The following is a 20,657-nucleotide window of genomic DNA, read 5'->3' as shown; positions in this document are numbered from 1 at the left end:
AGGTTTCTGCATCGTGGCTGCAGGGATCACGCAGCCGGGGAGAACCGCCCCGAGCCACCAATACTCTTGGCGAAGAGCCTTTCAATCGAAGTCCATGGAAGTCATGGTGGTCTCTTCGTCCGAAGCATCTGGACTTGCCCTTCTTGCGAACCTGTTTTCCAAATCGATTCATATCAGTTCCCTCTGATAATGCGGAGCTTGTCGAGCTTGGACAATGGAACATTTCCAGACGCAACCGCTGTCGAAGCTTTCTGAAGGAACGCCAAGAAGACATCAAGAGTTCTCTCAGGCGAATGAGACCCCGGTCAGAAACTCGAGCCCACACCTCGGATGATCCCAACCCGTGGGGGATTTATCACGAGTAAAGAGACAAGGGGGAGGAGCGGGGTGTTGCACGTCAATGTTTGACACACACGTGTTCGTCGTACTGGTAGTAGTAGTACGTACTATTATCCTTACGCTCGATACCCATTTCGAAACATGTAGGCGACTCGTCTCGTGCTTCTCTGGTCGTCTCGGGCCTCAGAAGACATTCCGCTTTTGGGGAGTTCACCAACGAATATTTTTCGTCGACAACTCGCGTGGGGGCGAGTTGATAGGTTGCGAAAAAGAGACGTTTATGCACGGGAACGGGGCTCGGCGTCACATCGTGGCGGTCGGGGAGCAACCCTGCATAAGCCCGCCCATGCCGAATGCCCCCAAAAGAGAAGAACGAGGTCGGTCGATGATCCGTCCACGTCAGAGAAGACAGGTGCGGGGTATCGGTATTGCAGAGAAGGGAAAAGACGGATGGAATTCCGTCAGTCACACTTGATATTTCATTGTCGTACAGAGATTTGAGTGTAGCATCCTCTGTAATTCGTGCGACGAACTCCCCTCTCCTCGCTGGTGACCCATGACCATGATGCATTAATATGATGTGGACTAGCTATTATCAGCTCCTTCCGCCCTCAAGTACGGGTTCAACCCATTTTCCGACCCGTCTTAACCCTAACACCGTTAGGGTATGTGGCTATGACGCCAGACTCCCCGGCGTGTGCACCTCTGTCTCTCCCGAAGACGCGACGGAAACGAAAACAATCTAAGGACTCTAAGCCATGTGTTTCCTGGTCCATTTTCGAGTACTCGAGGTCGGGCTGGGCAAGAATATCGGAAAAGGAAGTGTAGAAGTTTCAGATCCGATCGCTAGACGTGATATCATCTATTGACGGCGACCCCAGTCGACCACGCTATCAAGCCATTGATGCCAACTCTCATCCTTCAAGATTGATCTGACTCTCGCCTCGAGCCACCCCGTATCACCCCAAAACCCCCACGACGCCTGGAACCGACACCAATCCACCAACGCCGCCTCCCTGTGTCGCACGAACTCTTCCCACGGATAGTTCCACTCTTCCTCGTCCGCGCTCCGCTCGCCGGAAAGGAGCTCGAGGCGGTACCGTTCCAGTAACTCTTTTTCTCCGCCTCCCAGTGAAAGCTCGTGCGGGTTTTCGGATCCTTCGGTGAGAATGTCGATGGGGAACGCCCAGCGTCATATTACTAGGGAAGGGACAACGGCGCGGCATCATCACATCATGGAAGGGACGCCCAGAGGCAGCATCGCCCAATGTCCCTTCCCTTCGTGCCACAGGTTTCTGGATGCCAAATGCCTTGTACTTAAATAAGCGTGCATACCGTGATGGCACCAGAGTACCTGACGACACTGAATCCACTGTACCTGTCAACCATACCGGACCAGCCGGTTTCCACAGCTGCTACCATCAATTGATGTCATACTGGTCGAGATAAAGTTGGCAGGTTCACGCTGACAATGATGCAACCAGGGCCAAGACCTTAGCCATACAGCCAATGTGGCCCGTATCCTACCCTCGATCCAAGTCAAGGCATTATTTCATGTGGGACACTCTTCGCCTACTCCTGCTTCTTCTCTTCCGACTCCCTAAAATCATAGACGACGCAGTCCGACTGATATGCGTCCCATAAAACCATAAAGTCCCCGTCGTGGTGAAGCTTCAGATGGATGTTTCGGTCGCATCTTTTGCTCCACGCCTTATTTGCGTGGTTCCGGGGATACAAATCATCACGCTTCCCCATCGTCCTGCGCGTCTTCACTTGCTCCCCGCCGCCATTGTCGATGTTGCCGGTCGTGATGACAGGCGTCCCGACCATGTAGTCGTAGCTGTCGTAGTTCACCCGTACGAACTGCTGATTCCTCGGAATCGAAGCCCACGGGACCCATATCTCCTGCTCGTGGCCAATCCGGTCCCCGCCGTCATCGATAAACGCCCCCTGGAACCCCCATCGCCTTGTAACGGTGCTGAATGTGACTGAGACTCCGTCTCGCAGCCTCCAGCTCCATCTCTATAATCGCGCTATTGCCCCGGCCGAATACGGTCTCCATCACCGACCGCATAGTTTCCGCCATGTGACAGGTGTAAGTCGCAATGTACCTAGCACCGCTGAACTCGCAGATTAAAAGCGAATCCTCATAGGATCAGTCGCGGGAACCGACGCCGGAAACGACCCAGGAACTGACGAGGCGAGGACGATGAATACCCCATCTGGGTCGTGGGGGTGGGGAAAGAAGTTGGTCAGATATTGGCTTGGATGAAACGCGGAAAACCTCGAAGAAGGCTCGACATAATGTCAAGGCGAAAAGCCGCGTAATTCCGGAGGCAAGGGGCTATAAGGGTTGATAACATGGGTGACGGAGAGGCTGGTCCCATCATGTGAGAGGACATGAACCCGCGACAGCCCGCTGTTAACGAAGGCCTTGTCGCCCCAGGTGCGAATGCTTAGACATTCATTCAAGTATACTCACTAGATTTCTCCAATGCGTACTTGCCACCGACGTTTGTTTCGAGATGATATATGAATCTTTGAGCGATGAAGTGAGCATTGTGGCCTAGAAGTAGTAGGTATATAGTAGTGTAATGCTATCCTAAAATTAGGTTTAGAAATTCATCCTTACAACTCTGCTATGCTTTTTACACTTTTGTAGACATGGCAACTATAGCTGGGGAGGCCCAAAACTGTAACCTCCTTACTTACCTTGCTCACCCTTGCTCACCCTTGCTTAGTCTTAAGCAGGAGCTGCTCAGGTCTGAAGAAGGAAATGGTAATTCTTGACAACCAGATTGGGGACGTGTATAGGCTGTCATACTATCTTGAAGCAGTATTTGGCGAATAGCATCCTCAGCCTACAGGAACAGGATAGCGCCTGTAATGATCATACATGTGATAAAGGGCTCAGCCATCTTGTTGTGTGGCTCGTTGTAGAGGGGAGAACCTAAGTCTACCTAGAGTCCTATCTAGACAAGTGGAGTTTCACACGCATTGGCAAGGCATACTTCATGGTAAGTAGACCTGGCATATGTTGTCTATGTGAGCCAAAGATAGACCCCAGGGCAGCTGTAACTATACTAGTCTCTCCTGCGTTGTATGACTTAGAGTGCCTCGGCCTTATTCTAGGCTCCTGTGTTCCTAAAAGTGGGCCTGTTTTGCGTTGCTCACCCCCATCAGCCGAGCTCAGCCCTGACAATACCAGAGCTCAGCATTGAATCTGAAAATGGATTTTGGTGTGCGCACTTTTCGTCTGTATTTCTGTTGGCATACTAAGGATAGAAAACGCTTCCGACTCTAAAATGATGCTAGATAATTACGACCGGGAGATGACTCTGGGACAACCCTGCGGTCCACAGTCGGAGTCAAGCAGCCAACCGCGGTGTATTGCCTAATACGTTCTCAGCTTCCTCATCCTCTTGAACGTTATCCGCGGATGCTATTCGCTATTTTAAGGCGCTACATCGTCCCTGTATTAGCCTCCCGTTCTCAGTTAAGTGTCCGATGGACACCCCTCGCGATGCCGACCCGAGTGGGAACGAGATGCATGTTTACAATACCGGTCATTGAGGCAGAGACTTTTGACTGACAGGAGCCCCGGTCGGATATTAGGAGCCCATAGATGAGGCACCTTCAATCTCTCCTTCTCTCCAAGTTGCAAAAAAATTAGCAAACAGGGTTGCGAGCTCCGCTGGCTAGGGACAATCTTGCTGCCTCGAAATATGTTCATTGGAGACGTACGATCCATCACCGTTCATGAAAAGGAAATCCGAGGCTAAGAGGTAAAGGCTTAAAACCGGATTGAAAGAGGGTTACGCGACGTTGACGCGTGCATAGGGGAGGATTGTCTGCTAGAGACGTCTCAGAATGGATCAGAGCAGAAATACAGACGCGAGTTGCCGAAGTGGAATCAATTCGCATTGATCAGACCCATTCTCATAATACCCCAGGAACCTGACTCGACATTTAGTATCCTGGATGGTGACCGGGGTTTATGATATATACGTTGGCAAGTTGAAGTCTACAGAAATTGGAAAAGGGATGTGGACGAAGAATCTTGCACACCCGACACCCAGCAGGTCAAACGCCTGCTCGTTATAATACAGAATTCCGCGCTCGATTTAGATGCATCTACCGCTCCTCGAAATACAGGTCATAGACCCCGTCACCCATGTCCTGATTTCGATATATCCATTGCGATGTATCCTTCTCCTTCTTCCTCTCCCGCATGCAAGACACAGATTGCAAATTCTCCTCCTTCATCATGGCCCGCAAAATCCTGGCCTCGTCAACAAGTCCACTGTCGGGGATGACGACCATGTGGGCAAAGAACAGATTGGCAAGGCCAAGCGACAACTGGATGGCCGCAGTGAGGATGAAAATAAGATTTATTAACCGCCAGTGCTCAATTTTGAGGTTCGTGCCGATTTTGGGCTCGTTACCGGGAACAATCTCCATGTCGTTTGATTCAGCGGTGACGGCAATAACGCCGATTGAAAATTGTGACAGCAGGCGAGCCATGTCTGATGTAGATCCCTTGCGAGGGAATCCAATGTAAGTCTCGGCTGGGTAAACAGCGTGCAAAATGTCGGTGCCATCTACCGTAGTCGGGTCCGTGAAACCTCGAAGCGCAATGCTGGTTGATGCGAGATCTCTCAAGTCGAGGCTTACCCTTTCTATAGGTCGGGTAGCATTAGCTACGGGTTTCACGGTGATACGGCAGGTGTAGAACCATGGTGAATCTTCTGATGATTCGAATACCGTGATTATGCTGCAGCCTTCTCCGCAAATTGTGTTTGGATCGGTCATGAAGATTGTCCTGTCTGTTCTACCTGGGATAGGGACAGTGACAATAATATCTCTAGATTCCTTTTGAATGGTGATATTCGAAACCGTGCCGTTCCCTCCTTCGATAACTGGCCAACTCTCGCAAACCGATGTCGCATTAATGCTTCGCGAAGTCGAGGTTTTGACTGGAAGGTAATCACGGTCTTCGAGTGATTGTGGAGAGGTCTCGTGGAATACGTATAGGCACAGAGCGTCCGCATCCTGGCAGAATATTGCGGGGTCTCCAGAATACCAAAGATCACCGGGCACTGGAAGCTCGTCCATACCCCTAACTTTAAGCGCCTACGACATCAACCCGTACCTATAGAATAGTCAAATTACAACGCCTAAATGAAGATCTGGGTTCGGCCGCTTCTTGATACTCACGTGTTAGCAGCGTACCGCTGGCCTTCAGCCCAACTGTCTGCCGATTTAACCAGTTCCTCGGTTGTGATGTTGGTCATTAAAGGCAACGCGACATTGCCGGGTACCAACCGTGAAGTCTGCCAGTTACTTTCCAGAGAGTACGTTAAACTCACTGAGGCAAACCCGATTTGTGAACCCTGTAGGGTGGTGATGACGGGTTAGTTGTTGACAACTCAAATGGGACGATTAGAATTCCCACGTACGATGTTCAGTAGCAGCCATATTAGGACGACTAGGATTGTGGATGCCCGCCGTGATCCTACCATCAACTTGATCAAGTGGCGCATGCTATCGCCGCCAAATATCGCCTCCACCTAACTCTCGCTGGTTAATATCCCCCTTTCTTCTTCTTCCTTGGCGAATGCGGCGACACATTTCTGCGACATACTTCATGTGTGGGACGATATCGACGGCTCAAAATCCACCATCGACAGTTCCTCGCACTCTCGTTTAAGGCGCTCATAACATTAAGGGCGAGGAGAATGAGTAGGCCCGTGGTGAATGCATTAAAATAACGTTTCGCTACCTTCGAAAGGACTGGGCGGTCTGAATACGCCGCGAGGACGACGTACACCGAAGCTATGATGGCTAGGGTGATTATCCAGCGGAAGAGCGATCGGAGAAGGACGATGCGGCGTCGGATTCTGGGGGCCGCCAGGCCTTTAGGGTACCTGTTTAGCATTAGTCTCGTTGATGGACGAGAAGGTGCATTATCGTCGACATTGGCATTAGGATATTGAGCCGGCGGTTGTGCGATGTCTACGAAGTATTAATTAGATGGCATGATCGATATCTCAAGGGTTCGTAGTTTAGCGTCATCTGTACCGGATCTAGTGGATGCCGTTGGCTTCTCCGTGCTGCCCACCGGGGACTCCGCCATTGGATGAAATGAAGGACGATGAATTCGAATTTAGAGGAGATAGGTCAAACTAAAACAAAGCTTGGAGTGAAAAACAAGGTGTTGGAGGTCAAGGTTTCCTGGGGTTAAAAGTCAACTGTTGCAGGGCTGACTTCGTCATCGTCCAGGTTGTTATGGATCAAGACTTCGGAGGCTTTACCATTTCGAGATCGCGTTCGTGGTGATCCCTACAAGGCTAGGTGCTGACTAGTCTAGATCGGAAGTTTTCTCAAGTTTATGTCGAAGGCACTCCGAGCAGGGTGTGGACTTCGTCGATTCCAAGCACCTAATTCAGGTTAGCGCTCAACAGTTGGGATACCTCGATGCTCTTGGCAGAGGAAAGACTGCTCCGACGGATGCCGCCATCGATTAGACCACAGTTCCTTTCTTCGATATCCAAATACGCTCTCTGCGGCTTAATAGACGGCGAAATACTTTGTGCGAAGTCGCAGAGTACGATCGCGCATGGCCCCTTTGATCAAAAATTGTTGCCTCTTCTGTCCATGGGAATTTCAGCAATCCCGGCCAAAACACTGAATTTGACGATTTATTGTTCTATCGAGCTCTCGGAGGTAACGAAGTCAAAACGGCACCGGCCATGATTATGACTCAGTCCTGGATTCGGCATGAGTCTGACCCCTTTTGTGGACACCAGAACGGTTTTCCTTGACCGACGTGGCGTTTTCCTCCAATCCCGTCAAGCCCTCGACGGCGCTGCCCTGAACGGCCTTGGCTCTTCGAAGGACAAACCTAGATCGGAGTCGAATAATGGGCTGGATCTATGCAACGAGGAGGTTCTGTATCTAAGATATTACAAGATCATCTACAAAACGAGCTAGAACTAATTAGGATGGAGGTAGTGTTGAACTGATACCCAGGGTTCTATATTGAAATATTATAATTCAGCCTACCGAGCGCGGCGCCAATAGTCCTCTTTTAGTGGAAGTTTAAGCCTTTTACCATGATATGACACCCGCGCGTGGAGATGCCAACCTCGGTTTCCCTCCCACGTACGCCGCTTACTAGTTCTCTACAAGAAAACCTCGAGTGAGGATGGCAAGAGCACCCTGCGCATATGAGCTATCATTCTGACGGCCGCTGGTGTTTGAAGAATTGTTTGGTGAAATCTTGCGTTTTTGGTCCTCGCATCTACCTCTGACATGCTTCAACCCCGCGCCCAGTCTCGATACGTATAAATTAGAACAGCCATAGCTGATCTCGTCGTCCAACGAAAATTAGCCGGCCGGTGCGCGCAACAAACGTGATATCCCGGCCCCTTTTCTGTTTGGCGAAGTCAGTCCCACATCGGGCGGTTCGTGCTGGAAAGATTAACTAGGACAGCCAACTTCTGGACGGCAAATTGATAGAGTAGTCGAGAGACAATAAATCTTCCCCCGGGCCAGTTACATCTCAAACCGACCCCTAAAACTGATACATAGGTTGGGTCTATAGCTCCTCGCCGGTGTGACTGTGTCACAGCGCATCCGGAGCGTCCTCCGCCAGCTCAAAGAAAACGGACACATCCTTTATTGTAACTTTTCGACTGCTGCCAATAATGGGCATCCAGTTTGTCTCCAGTATACGACGCGGATTGAGGTTCTGTATCATCGAAAACGTCCTCCCTTCTTGCATGTTCTCAAATATGAATGACAGCATAGGCTCTTTGTGAACCTTGCGCGGCGGCTCTTGGCAACGTCGAAAAAGTTGACGAGGGCAGTTAGCCCAGGGAAGCAATCTCTCAGTTTCTCTGGAGACGTTGCGCAGTTCGCCTCCATGATAGCCTTGCCATGGTGAGACTTCGATTGTATCCCAAACTTCCACTCTGGCCTCTCGCGCGGGTGCGTGCTCGTACTGCAATACCTTGTGCGTAGTGGAGAGAGGTCGACAGCCCGAGTGACTTTGACGATCGGCTCATCATCCAACGACGATACCTCTGCAAATGCAACATCAAAGAGCGATAAAACGACAATCTGAAAGTTGTTTTGTACCTGGATGAGACCCCAAGTTACAGCTTTCATGATGGCGGCGCCATCGGCAAGTAATAGCGCCAGACTCACGAGCACACCTTCGTGCCAGTACATTGTCTCCGTCGGCGACGCTCTCGGTGGGTCACCTGATCGATGGCACATGGATCTAAACTGCAGTAACGGCTCCTCATCGCCGACCCAGCGTTTATCAAGCCATCCAGCAGATTTCGGCAGGTGCTTCCTACAACAGCTGGGGGAAGAACATGTCCAAGGGTTGCACTGTTGGGCGGGAAACGAATGAAAGATGACCTGGCCGGAAGCAATCGATATCTGGGCAAAGGTCAACTCTCGGAAAGGGAACGAGTCCACATCCCACTCTGCCCCAAGTTGAAGTATATCCATCTTATATTCCAAGAACACCCCTGCTAGGACGCGCGTAAGGAATAGTTTTCGTGCTTCTCTGATATCCGTTCGCGGGGCTACGGCCTTGACATTGTAGTCGATGGACATATTAGGCTCCAGAAGTACCATAGCTGGCGAAGCAATGTGCTCATCTGGGCAGATACCCAGGGAGATGGTGGGATGCTCTAGATAGATATTATTTGCAGCAGCGCGCACCCAGAGGTTGTCCTTGTGTGGGATGTTCCCCAGCTTCCAGTGTATGACGTGATTCGACGTGAGGACTTCTTTGTCCAGGTTAATGATATAAAGATTTTCGACACCGGCTTGATGCTGACGCGGTAGTGAGCATGAACATATCAGAAACCGTTCAACCCTCGAGTAGTCTGGCTCAGACCCATGACGAAGCTCGAAGAGTTCCTGTTCAAGGGCGAGTTCTTTCCCCTTATACATGGTTCGCATTGGTTTGAGCCATCCTACAGCTGTTAGGAATTCTCCGAATTTCAATGCAACGCGTCAACTGATCAGGGCTTGGAGTCTGGGCCACAGACATACCTTGATATTGTTCAGAGTCGGAGGGGATGCTCTCGACGACTTTGGCACCGAGGCCTTCAAAGCAACTGTCGAATCGATCGAATCGATACCAGCAGGCATAGTAGCGCCCGTGGAAACGGATGACCTCGAGCCCTCGAGTATGTGGGCGACAGCGGATCAGTGGATGTTCGAGGAAGGGTTGGCTAAGGTTGAATTGGTGGTGACTTTTCGATGTTTTTGATTTCAAGTCTATTCTCAGGCACTACGTGAATAAATAACCTCCACTAGCACAGGAAGTCCCCCTTAGGAGGGAGCGACTGCACCCGTTATCACCCGTGGGTTTCATCTCAAGAAGATAATTCCTTTCAGACCACCTTTTCCCCCTTAGTTGGGGGCCCAGCCCTCGCCCATTTCGGTTGAGAGCTAGGTGGTATTCTTGACCTACTGGGTCTAAAGACATCTCTCCAGAGGGCCTGAGACGAGTGTAGATGTGTCGTCCAGTGCATCCACAACAGAGCAGGCGGGGGTATGATGGATACTATCAGCACCAGTACACCAAAGCTACGGGATAATGGAAGTTTCTTATAAGCGTTCAGCCTAGGCATTCATTCACCTCATTCTATGGGAGGTAATATAAACTCTTCACTTCCCAGGAAACATCTCTGCATGCCACCGCCCCGACAAACGACCCTCGCTACCATTTACTCCATTTCCGTAGCTCGAGTTGCACCATCAACGAGCTGGTGATCCCGGCCGCCAATGGGTTCATTGCACTCGGGGCAACGTGCAAGCTCCATCGGCATCCCGCATTCTCCGATGGCGAACTAGTCAAGATCCACTTAGCTTGTAATGCCACGAGATTATAGTTAAGGTGCAATTCAGAAGGTGAAAACTTACCGGATGTCCGTTAACACAGTTATACCAATGGCCTGAATGGGTTGCAATTCCCCTTGGCCCAGTTACCATGGCCATCTTGATCGAAGCGAGCTCCTCGGGAGTCACTTCCTCATACCGCGGGCCCTCCGTGAGCCGGATAAACTCCTCGATACTCTCCTTTATCTCGCTGTTGTCAGGAAGCATGTTGCATAGAGTCAGGGCCTCGTCTAAGCGCTCCCGAATCTCCTCTTGAGGCACCTTAGCGTCCCTGCGCTGCAGGAGAGAAATTCTGACAAGCGACAGTGTTACAGAGATAACGATCCGGGGAAGGCTGGCGAGCTTGGATTCGTCAATGAGGTGTTTACAGTCTTTCACAAAGTCGGAGACCGGGGGCTGGAACTGGTGGGCAAGTGTCTGAAGGGTGGGCGACTTTTGCACCAAGCGCGCCACGTCACGAATCATGACTTCCCGGATGTCGATCTGAATCAATTGTGCTTTGAGAGTGAGTTGTTTATCCAAAGCTGATACATAACGTTCAGTCGGTTGTTCCTGTGGACCGGGCGAGAGACGTAATCCCTCCATCCTCTCGTTGAGCGAGAGTGTCTCGTCCATCTCGCGTCGGCGAAGTACGATGGCATCGTGTAATTTCTTGGCGGGCTGGTGTTCCTCACTCATCCGCTTCCCTGTTTTACTAGCGTCATGGATTAGCTTTGTAGCACCCGAATACCTGGCTGAAAGGCGGGCTTTGCTCCAGTTAACTAAGCTGAAGATGGCGAAACTGGATGAAAGGTTGTCCCTGAGTGGTTCAACTTGTTTTTGGAGCTCGGCGAGATCACGCAGTCCTTTAGTCACGAACCGTTTCGAGGTTTCATCCATAACGGCTTTGTTGACGGCGCGGTTGTACCTCTTCGTTGAGAACTGGAGGATGGGCCGTCGGCATGCCGGGCAAGATGGCACACGTTTGGCCAAGGCACTAGGAATGTCAAGCAGCGCACTATATCGCCCGGCCGAGTCGAGGGCGTACACCTCCGACATGCCCATGAGCATATCCAAGTTTTCGCCAGTGTAGAAGTGGCCGCAGGACAAGAAGACGACAGGAGATTCCTCCAGGTCGATCTCGGAGTATACCTTGCCTTCGAGCAGGTCTACCTGTGCGTCGCCGTGATCCCCGCAGGCTTGACAGAACTCGATCCCCTGAGGACATTCTTCGCCGCAGTAGGTAGGGCATTGATGGCCACATGAGAGGAGCTTTTTGCAGCGCTCGTCGCAGGGGAGTCGGTTGCATGGAGCGGCGCAAGGCATCGTGCATGAGCCTTGATGGCTGCAAGACCAGGTGCACTTTTCGATACAAGGAACGCAGGGTGAACCGCAGACGGATGCGCAACGAGAGTGAGGACAACGGACCTTTGAAGAGGAAATAAAATGCTGTTAGTGCGACTACGCTCATTATGGGAAGGCCATTTTCGAACTCCAACTTACCTCGCATTTGTTCTCACAAGTTCCACATTCCGAGTCCTCTTGATGGCATCTCCTAGCACACCGATGGCTGCAGGCGCCGAAGGATCGGTCACAAATTTTCGCACACTCCATATGTTCAGGGACGGTAGATCCACCGTCAGTACGTCGGCACCGGCCGCACGAACCGGGACACTTGTGCCCACAAGTCAAGAGTGCATCGCATGGCGTCGGGCAGCGGAAGGAGTCCGCGGCTGCGTCCTTATAGCATTCAACCTTGATAGAGTGTCCACAGCCAGGAACTGTCTTGGCCACCCGGGTAGTACACCTGATTTTAGACGGTTCCAGGGCTTGGTGACACCGAACCTCCTTCTTGAGATGGCCACACGGGAGGACAGTATCGAAAACAGGAACCTCACAGGGGCCACACGCATCACCGCAGAGTTTGGGACAGGCGTGCTGGCAAGTTTTGCGAATGCGTGGGCAAGGCTGCGGGCAAAGGAAGGCATCATGCATGGCTTGGGAATGACACCTGGCCTGACACCGATGACCGCAGGGCTCAAGTCGGTTAACGCAGGGAAGGTTACACCCGCCTTCTGGACTCTTCCGCACGAAATCATCGGGGGTTGAACAGAGGATCTCTGTATCCCGGTGTCGAGGGCAGCATAGAGGGATCGCGTCACCGACAGCATTTGCTTCGGAGAGCTGGGAATGCACATCTGCCCACATATCAACGTGCAAGTATGTCTCGGCGTTCCCAATCAAGTACATGCCGTGTTGGGCACGGCTCAGCAGCACATTGATTCTGTTCTCGGTGCGGAGGAACCCGACTTTGCGCTTCTGATTGCTTCGGACCAAGGACACGATGATGATTTTGGCTTCCTCGCCTTGGAAGTTGTCCACAGTTGCGACGCGCAGTGTTTGGAGGAGCTGCTTTTTTTCCAGTTGCTTGTGATATTTTCCGTCACCACTGGCAAATTCCTCAGATTCATCCGTGACTTCTTCATCGTCCTGGGCGAGCTTCTCTAGATCCCGGTCGCTTACAACAATTTCAAAATCCTTGCGTAGCGCGGCCCGTAGCTTTTTCAACTGCCCAGTGTAGGGAGTTAAGAGGGCGATATCAGTATTCGAATACGCGCCCTGCCGAACAAGATGGCGGACCAGGGCTGCCGCCACCCCGACTTCCCAGTCGTTGCTGTGGGATTTGACACGGGAATCGTCGTCACGAGACTCTTCTGGATGGTTGTGCTGCAACCAGAAAAGATTATGGCGCATCCCCACAACTGGTGGGTGCTCTAGGACCTTCTCGTGATCTCTGAGATTGGGGTAAACGGTCCGAATCAATCGCGAGATCTCCGGTCTCATTCTCCGCTGGACGTCAAGTTGGGCAACCGGAGCCGGACGCATACCGGGCTCGCCCTTGGCACGTCTCTCGAACTGGCTGCGGTCCAGTTGCCACTGTAAACCCGTCGCTGTTTCGAGACTAAGAGAGTAATTGTTAATCTGGGGCCGCAGCTGACGGTGATCGCCAATCTGAATGATATGTTCGACACCCGGCATGAATGCAGAAATAATATGAGCCTCCATCACCTCAGCCGCTTCCTCACAGATGACCACCTTCGGGCGGACACGGCGAAGCATCTCAATGTTCCGAGCGAGGCCGGTGGTAGTGATACCAATAGCATCCGCACCGACCAGGACCCGGCGATTGATCTCATCGTACACGCGCTGGATAGATTCCTGACTGCGATTGGTTTGTTCGAGTGCCTCGAAAAGGCGTTCGTTCTGTTCCTCGTTAATCTTTGCGATCCAGTCATCGACGAGAATCCAACGTTCCCTGTGGGAGAGGGACTTGATATTTTGTTCGGCCCGGTGGAAGAGACCCTCCACATCCTTTACGTTGGTTTGCCTGCCCGATTCCGGCATTGACCGTGGACGTTTGCCAAGCCACGTCTTAACCCTGTCGCCTCCAACGACGACAAACCCCTCATCATCCTTAGGCGCAAGTTGGAGATATATGCGCATACTCTCTTTCTTCAGGAAGTCCTTCAATCCTTCCCAGGTTGGCCCATTCTTCAGTTGGTGGAGAGGTCGGAGCTGATAGCCAGCATTCGACTTGAGCTTCTCAAGTTGTTCATAAGTTTGGCCAAGGGTTGTATTTTCAACCGTGGTTTTCGGGTACGTCCTGCTTACGACGCGGAGGTTATGGCCTTCGAGGTCCTGCACTTGGGAGCGCCCACCGATACGGATGATTTTAGTGATGCCCTCGGCAAGGAGGTGCATCAGAAACTGGTCCAATGCGTGATTCGTATAACAACTGTGAGAACAGTCGAGTCAGCACTCTGGAGTCAGTAAACAACAATACATGGATAAGGGGAAGCCCCTCTGGATGCGCAACTTACATTACCAGTATTGGTCCTAGGCCGGCTGCTAATTTGTTGTGCAGGAGAAGCCTCACGAGCTTCACTCCCAGGTACGATTTGCCCGTACCAGGTGGCCCTTGGATCAGGGCGTACTCCCGGCAAAGCGCAGCGACAAGGCCCCTACATTGGCCATGGTCCAGACCTGTTGCTTCTTCCAGCTTGGGAAAGTCAACTTCCCCGGGGATGCTGGCGGTAGATGGAGTAATGGTCAGGCCCGGCACCTTGGAGATTGGGTCCAAGTTAAGAACGAGTTGCCTTTTACGCGCGTAGGCTGGGGGCGGTATGATGTTAGTAGTGTTACTTCCATCGGGGCCAGTAGTAGGAAGGATCCATTGCTGGAAAGGCATCTCGCCATCTCGCATCATTTGTTTGAGATTGGCCAGGATTGGTGCAAAGGTGGCTGGGATCAAGCCATTAAACTCAACCAAAACACCCTTCAGATGCTCAGTGTGGATCTTGAGGAGGACGCTGACATTGTCTTGAGTGAACGAGGCTAGCTTCGCTTGGATCTTGGGGGGATGGTCCTTGGAGACGAGGGAAATATTGTCACGACCTCCCTTGGTATTCTCCGTCTTTTTGGCAGTCACCTCGAGGAAAAGGAGCTTCTTGTCTTCTCCATGTGAGTAAACGAAAGCAACTAAAGCTTGCTCCTCGAGGCGAGAGGAGTCTTGCCACCACCTGCGCTGTTCAGCAACAGATTTTCCACCCAGTTGAGGAGGCGTCTCAAAGGAGACGGCGACCTCGAGTCCATTCCTCTCAACGAATACCTGCGCAATGCCGGCCTTGCGATAGAGACGTGCGCCAGCATCGGCTCGAATATGGGGCTTTTGGGAAGTATTGGAGATGTCTTGGCCGAGAAGGTCTCGTAAAACATCCTTCACGGGTCCGAAAATATCATGCCGTAGCAGTCTAAAGGCAGAGTCGATGTGCCGTGGGACCATGTCACCGAGGTAGTGGGGTTGGAGAAGGTTCGTCGAGGGTAGGCATTCAGCGGCGGTGCTCGTGATCTCGCCATAGGTTGGTAGGATCTGTATTTGAGAAATATCGGCAAAGTCGTTGTCATGTCTACCTCCAGGGACGACGACGTCCATCGGGTAAACGCTGCGGCCTGGTTGAGTATTGGAGGGACCTGGCGGTTGAGGGTCGGCAGTTACGAGCCGTGACCTCCCTCGTGTTATCGATCGTTTCAGAAAATTGATGCGCACGGAGGCTTCGGACGTTTTGTTCGCCGCCGGCTCGGAAGGGGCGATGAGGGCTTGTAGTATATCTAACAATTGGGGGAAACTATCGTTGAAACCACTTTTCGGCTGTCGAGCCTGCAGTGTCGAGATGGCCCGTACCATCTGCAATATCATTTCCTCGGTGGATGGGTCGGGGTTCGGAGGGCTATCTCTCAGACGCTTGCAGAGGCAACTGAAAAAGTCTATGGCTCGGTCCCCATTCGAACCGCCGAAAAAACTGTAAACAGTGCTGACGAATGAATCGATAGACATCGGGTCGAGCAGCGAGGGATGGGTGATGACTTTTAGAAAGTCATTCACGGAAGGAAAAGTCACGGCATTATCAGCGTCTTCCATTTTCATTGTGAAAGATATGAAGTCGTATCCCCTCAGTTCGTCGCTAACAAGGTCTCTCACCAAGCGATGATGCAACTCTTGGTTATCACCGTTAAGCACATCGAGAGCATTGGCCCAGAGCTGGGAAATGCGACGGCTTAAGGGCACTCCGCGTGGAGTGCCGCCGGTCCTGAGAAGGCGTTTGAAGTCGTAGTATTGTGTCTGGAGAACATCCTCGCCCCGGAGGTCCATGGCGGGATCGACTGGCCTAGAATCCTCAGTGGCCGAGGCGTGGGAGAATCTGCAGTCGGGGCCATAACGACACGAGCCAAATCTTTGGAATTGCCGGCACACATTTCTCTTCGAGAGGTTGCCATCAGGGCCGCGATGGTTATCAGGGGCGGGGACTCGGTTCCCTCCACGGCGATGGGGAGGAACCCGTCGAGAGCGACCGCTGGGGGCCATCGAGGCAGGTTGAGCACTGGTAAATGAACTAAAAGGCCCGGTTTGGTGTCAGAATGAACTGAGACAAGTAGCAGTTGAGATGTAGGTAGGAGCATAAGAGAATATAGGGAAGGCGATGGAGGGCAAAATGGGGAGTGGGAGGTAGGCGGCCCGGTATTATTATTTTGGGCGACGACGCAAATGAAGAATGCCATGACCAACAAAATACTGTTAAAAAAGCAATGCCCACCACAGATCTTTGAAATAAGGCAGCCAGGAGCATATCCAATTAACTGGTCTCTCTCTATTCCCCTCCTCGGTTTGTTCTGTAGGCATCCAGACGTCGAGTGTTGGCCTGTCGCATGGTGAGCAAACAGGCACGCCGAAAAAGGATGCCTACACCAAGAAAGTCCTCCTCACTCGCCAAGTCAGAATTTCGAAGCTCTCATTTGCCAAATGCCATCCCCCAAGCCTGGCACCAACATTTGGAGAGATGCTGTGAGACTCGGCCTGGGCCAACTGGATGGCCTTGAGGGGGCTTGGGCGGTCCGTGGGCTTGCAGCCAACACCATGTCGAGTAGTTAGTCTTCCAGTCAGGAAGGAGTGTCGGCTCGGTTATGCCAGCTTAATCCACTTTCTTTTCCCAGAGCCAGTGTCCAATGGAGCCTGGCCGTACCTCGACTCGGATAGCATCGCAGAGGCAGGAAGACCAACGCCAGCCTTCTCGGACAACTGCGATACGCATCTACTTCGACAGGCCCGCAGACCAGGCGTCGGCATTGACATAATACTTTAAAAGGCCAACCAACCAGCCAAGTAGAAGCGAGTTTATGCGGATACAGAAACCAGAAGAACATAAATCCTGCTACCAACCGATAGTCTCCCGAGCCGTCGACATCAGGTCCAGCTCAGAAGCTAGCGGGCTTTTCCCCCCCAATGACCAGAGTTCGAGTGAAGTCCGAAAGTGTATTAAGTCCAGCGAGCGCCACAAGCCCACTCAGTAGTATATTGGTGTTTTTTTCTCGGAATTGTAAGTTCCGAACCGTGGGCCTATGTATGTTAGGTAACAAACTATATTTAACTATATCCGGGAAGCCATCTCGCTTCCTCCGTAAATAAGGACAATTGAAGGGAAAAGGAAAACAGGGAATGGAGACATCTGTAGGTTACCTGATCTTACAAGCATTTTGTGGTGTGTTGCCAAGTACTTCGACTGGCGATAATGTGCAGTAGGTCTCACGAAGTACTCTCATCGCTCTGTTGCGAAGGAGAATACTTCCTGATAACATTCTACAATATGCGGAAAGTCGGGACGAATTGACTGACGACAGTATCTGTGGTAAGCATGGTAATCTGGTCTGTTTGCATCGGGCCGCTGCAGCGTGTTCTCTTGGCGCTGGCAGGTTTGAGCGACGTACAGGGCTGGGCGGAATCAGGAGACCGCACGAGTATCGAATATTCCGTCGGAGAAGGAGGGCAGTTTCATCCCGTTATCAGAAGCTTCGAGCACCGCCTTCGGGCCTTCGCGCGGACTGGGCAGTGACAGAGGCAGAGTCGAAGAGAGGTAACACTTAGAACATAGAGGGTGGCCCAGCCCTGGCCATGCCGACTCCTCGATCGGACTCTCCGTTGGGCTTCGGGCAAAATCGACAGTGAGTCAATGACGCAAGATGAAGCAATTCACGCCATCTCTGGCTCCAGCTGGCGGAGGCCGTCCACTCTGCGACCGAACAATCTGATTCCGGTTCGGACTTGGCTCCCTCATTTGATTGCGATGAAGCCACTGATTTTTGTCAATCCCTGCCCTGCGACCGCCAATACAGGTCCTGATATTTCATCCTTATCGAAAAAGCGGCGATTCTCAATTGCCCTGGTGCCATGTAAATTTGATACGATATGGATGGCGATATATCCACGGCGAAATGCAACGTGGAATATTACACAGCACCTGATAGACGGAGGCGGTCTGAGGCTATTCTCGTGCCGATGGCGATGAAAGAATGAGAAATCCGCCTACTTTTTGCGGCGGTGATGCGAGTCATCGCGGACCTGAAATGACCTTGGGTGAAATTGTTGGGCTCGGTGGTGCGCCCGGGGGGTGGTCGACTCAATTGATCCTTGACCGATTCATTATTGCCGTGCTTGGGGGGGGGGAGGGGGGAAGGGGGGGGGTTCACGGCGCTAGATACCGCTGAAGGACCCTATCGGAACAATCCGACGACCAGACCAGGCCAGCGGAACGAGGGAAGCCAGCCAGCGAGCCCAGCACTGAGGTAAAAGTCTATTCATGGCGCATTGATTGTATCGGTAGAGTACGTATCCAGCGCCCAAGCCGTCACCGAGGATTCAAATGTTTTATTCGTCCAGGCCAGGGCTCGCTTCGTGGATGTCAGCGGTCCAGGGGTTCAGTGGGGTGCCACAGGGGCTTAGTGGGGGTCAGAGTGGAGGCCTCGATACGAGTGACGCCAGTCGACGAACTCGAGTTGGAGAAATCAGCGTTCGGTGCTCGCCGCTCTGGTCTGTCCGTATTTCCGCCAGGGCGCTTCGCAGCTTGGGCTTGGCCCGGGTCCGAACCAAAAAGCACACCACCCGACTTTCCGGGCCCCACTGAACAAGAAAAATCTTTTGTCGGACAACGCGCCGTCAGTCATGATCCCCCTGGATTCTGGTCTGTTCTTACTTTCAATTCTTTCAATCATAGCCACACCGACACTGGAAGCACCTCAGACCATCACCTCGTAAAGTTTCTGGGGACCGAGCCTCACCATGCCCTGACTATTCTTGTGTACGACCGTCTTTTTTTATGCTTCACCTGTTATTATAAAAGAGCGCGAGACTGTCCCCCCATCATGACTTTTAGTTCTTCCCCAACCTCAAGCTCCACCATCATCAAGCTTAAACCAATCGACCTCATGGTTTGCTAACATCAATTCATTCACCCAAACCTCGTTTGAAACCCCACAACCCGCTTCGCACTAAAAATGAAGCCCCGCGATATTCTCGGGAACTGGTCTCCATCCCCAAGCCGGACCGAGAGCACACTCCAACTCCCCGCGCTCTCCCCGAACACCTCCGGCTCCACTACCCCACGTCTCCAGCATGTAATGGACAATGAAGTCTCCAACGGTCTCCACCGCTATCTGGACCGCATTGAAACCCACTACAAGCCCGTCAGTCAGACGCGCCTGAATTTTGAATTCTCGCGCCCCCGACTCCTGCGGGAATGCCTCGCCGAATTCACCGGCGTCGCATTTTTCGTTTTCCCCGCTCTGGCCTCCGTCGCCAACTACATCCTCAACAGGCACAACGAGATCGGCGTCGTCGCTTATGGTAGTCATTTCCAGACCGGATGCGCCTTCGCCCTCGGTATCGCTGCCGCCATTCTCACCTGCGCACCCACCTCGGGCGGCCATTTCAATCCCGCCGTCACCATCGCCATGGCGTTTTGGCAGGACTTCCCGTGGTGGAAGGTCCCGCTGTACATCATCAGCCAAATCGGCGGCGCATTTTTCGCCGGCTTGCTGATTATGGGCGCCTTTTGGCCTCAGATACAGGACCTTAACCAGACCCTTATAGACGCCGGTAAGCCTCTCGTCACGAGCGGAGCTCCGGCGTCGATTCTCTGTTCGTTCCCTGACGCGAACGGATCCCGAGATATTGGTTACCTGTTCATCATCGAGTTCTTTGCCGACGCCTTCATCGGCATCGTTATCTGGGCTGCTCTCGACCCTGCCAATCCCCTCATGACTCCCGCCTGCATTCCGATCGTCATCGGAGGCGCTTACGGCGTCATTATTTGGGGCTTCGGCGGCATTGGCCTCAGCACAAATTTGGCCAGGGACTTGGGAACCCGTATCGTTGCCGCCATCTTTTGGGGCCGCGAAGCTTTTACATACCAGTCCTATGCTCCGATCGCCCTTTTCGTCAACATCCCAGCCACACTTCTAGCGACTGCCTACTACGAATTCTTGATGCGTGATAGCCTAGCCGTAATTGGCCGTGGGCATACCACGCATAAGGACGGTAGCGCTGCATTGTATAAGCATTTGCATCGTCTTGGCGTCGTGGACGAGGAAAGCGGTTGCTCAACAGATTGTCTTGGCATCAAGCACCAGGTCTGAGATTGATCCAGATAGACTCTTCACCACATCTTCTCTAATTCTCTTCTGTTTTCTTATTTCCTTCTCCTGTCTTTTTGTTTTTTTTTTTTCTTCTATCATTTTCATTTTTATTTTCACTTCTTGCGGGCGCTAAAAAGCATATGCCATGCGCATGATGGATATCAGGATACGATTTTACGACTTTACGATTCATGGAATGGAGGTAAACGGATCGCGACGATCCGAATTTTATCATAGATAATTAATATTACTTTCTGGATATCCTTCCTCGTAAACAACCAACCTAGCGGATCCCAGTTATGAATCGCACACATTAATCAGAAAAAGTGTCGATTACTGTCAAGACCATTCAAATGGTATAGACGAAAGAAGGATGGCGATGTCCCAGT

The 20,657-nt window shown here is 52.0% G+C and overlaps 3 protein-coding genes and 1 pseudogene across 3 annotated transcripts; 1 reads left to right on the top strand and 3 right to left on the bottom strand.

The window, feature by feature from the left end:
* Positions 1-1,911: 1,911 nt before the first annotated feature.
* On the bottom strand, positions 1,912-2,425 carry SAPIO_CDS8803 (uncharacterized protein; the record flags this gene model as incomplete). Its single annotated transcript, XM_016790357.1, has 2 exons — positions 1,912-2,305; positions 2,409-2,425. 2 exons carry the CDS (start codon positions 2,423-2,425, stop codon positions 1,912-1,914), a joined length of 411 nt encoding a protein of 136 aa, XP_016639660.1.
* Positions 2,426-4,473: 2,048 nt separating this feature from the next.
* SAPIO_CDS8802 (uncharacterized protein) lies at positions 4,474-9,513 on the bottom strand (the record flags this gene model as incomplete). Its single annotated transcript, XM_016790356.1, has 7 exons — positions 4,474-5,018; positions 5,709-5,732; positions 5,799-5,854; positions 6,168-6,255; positions 7,152-7,243; positions 8,165-9,192; positions 9,415-9,513. 7 exons carry the CDS (start codon positions 9,511-9,513, stop codon positions 4,474-4,476), a joined length of 1,932 nt encoding a protein of 643 aa, XP_016639659.1.
* Positions 9,514-10,094: 581 nt separating this feature from the next.
* SAPIO_CDS8801 (NFX1-type zinc finger-containing protein 1) lies at positions 10,095-16,168 on the bottom strand (the record flags this gene model as incomplete). The annotated part of the gene is made up of 6 exons (XM_016790355.1): positions 10,095-10,217; positions 10,291-11,418; positions 11,472-11,673; positions 11,749-11,919; positions 12,257-14,041; positions 14,127-16,168. The coding sequence occupies 6 exons, from the start codon at positions 16,166-16,168 to the stop codon at positions 10,095-10,097; spliced, it is 5,451 nt and encodes a 1,816-aa protein (XP_016639658.1).
* Positions 16,169-19,128: 2,960 nt separating this feature from the next.
* Positions 19,129-20,268, top strand: SAPIO_CDS8800 (annotated as a pseudogene; the record flags this gene model as incomplete).
* Between the last annotated feature and the right edge of the window lie 389 nt (positions 20,269-20,657).

This window comes from Scedosporium apiospermum (genome assembly GCF_000732125.1).
Source record: "Scedosporium apiospermum strain IHEM 14462 chromosome Unknown SEQ_SAPIO_0132, whole genome shotgun sequence".
Taxonomy (NCBI): domain Eukaryota; kingdom Fungi; phylum Ascomycota; class Sordariomycetes; order Microascales; family Microascaceae; genus Scedosporium; species Scedosporium apiospermum.
Note: the sequence above shows the minus strand (reverse complement) of the source record. Positions and strands in the feature narration are given on the sequence as shown.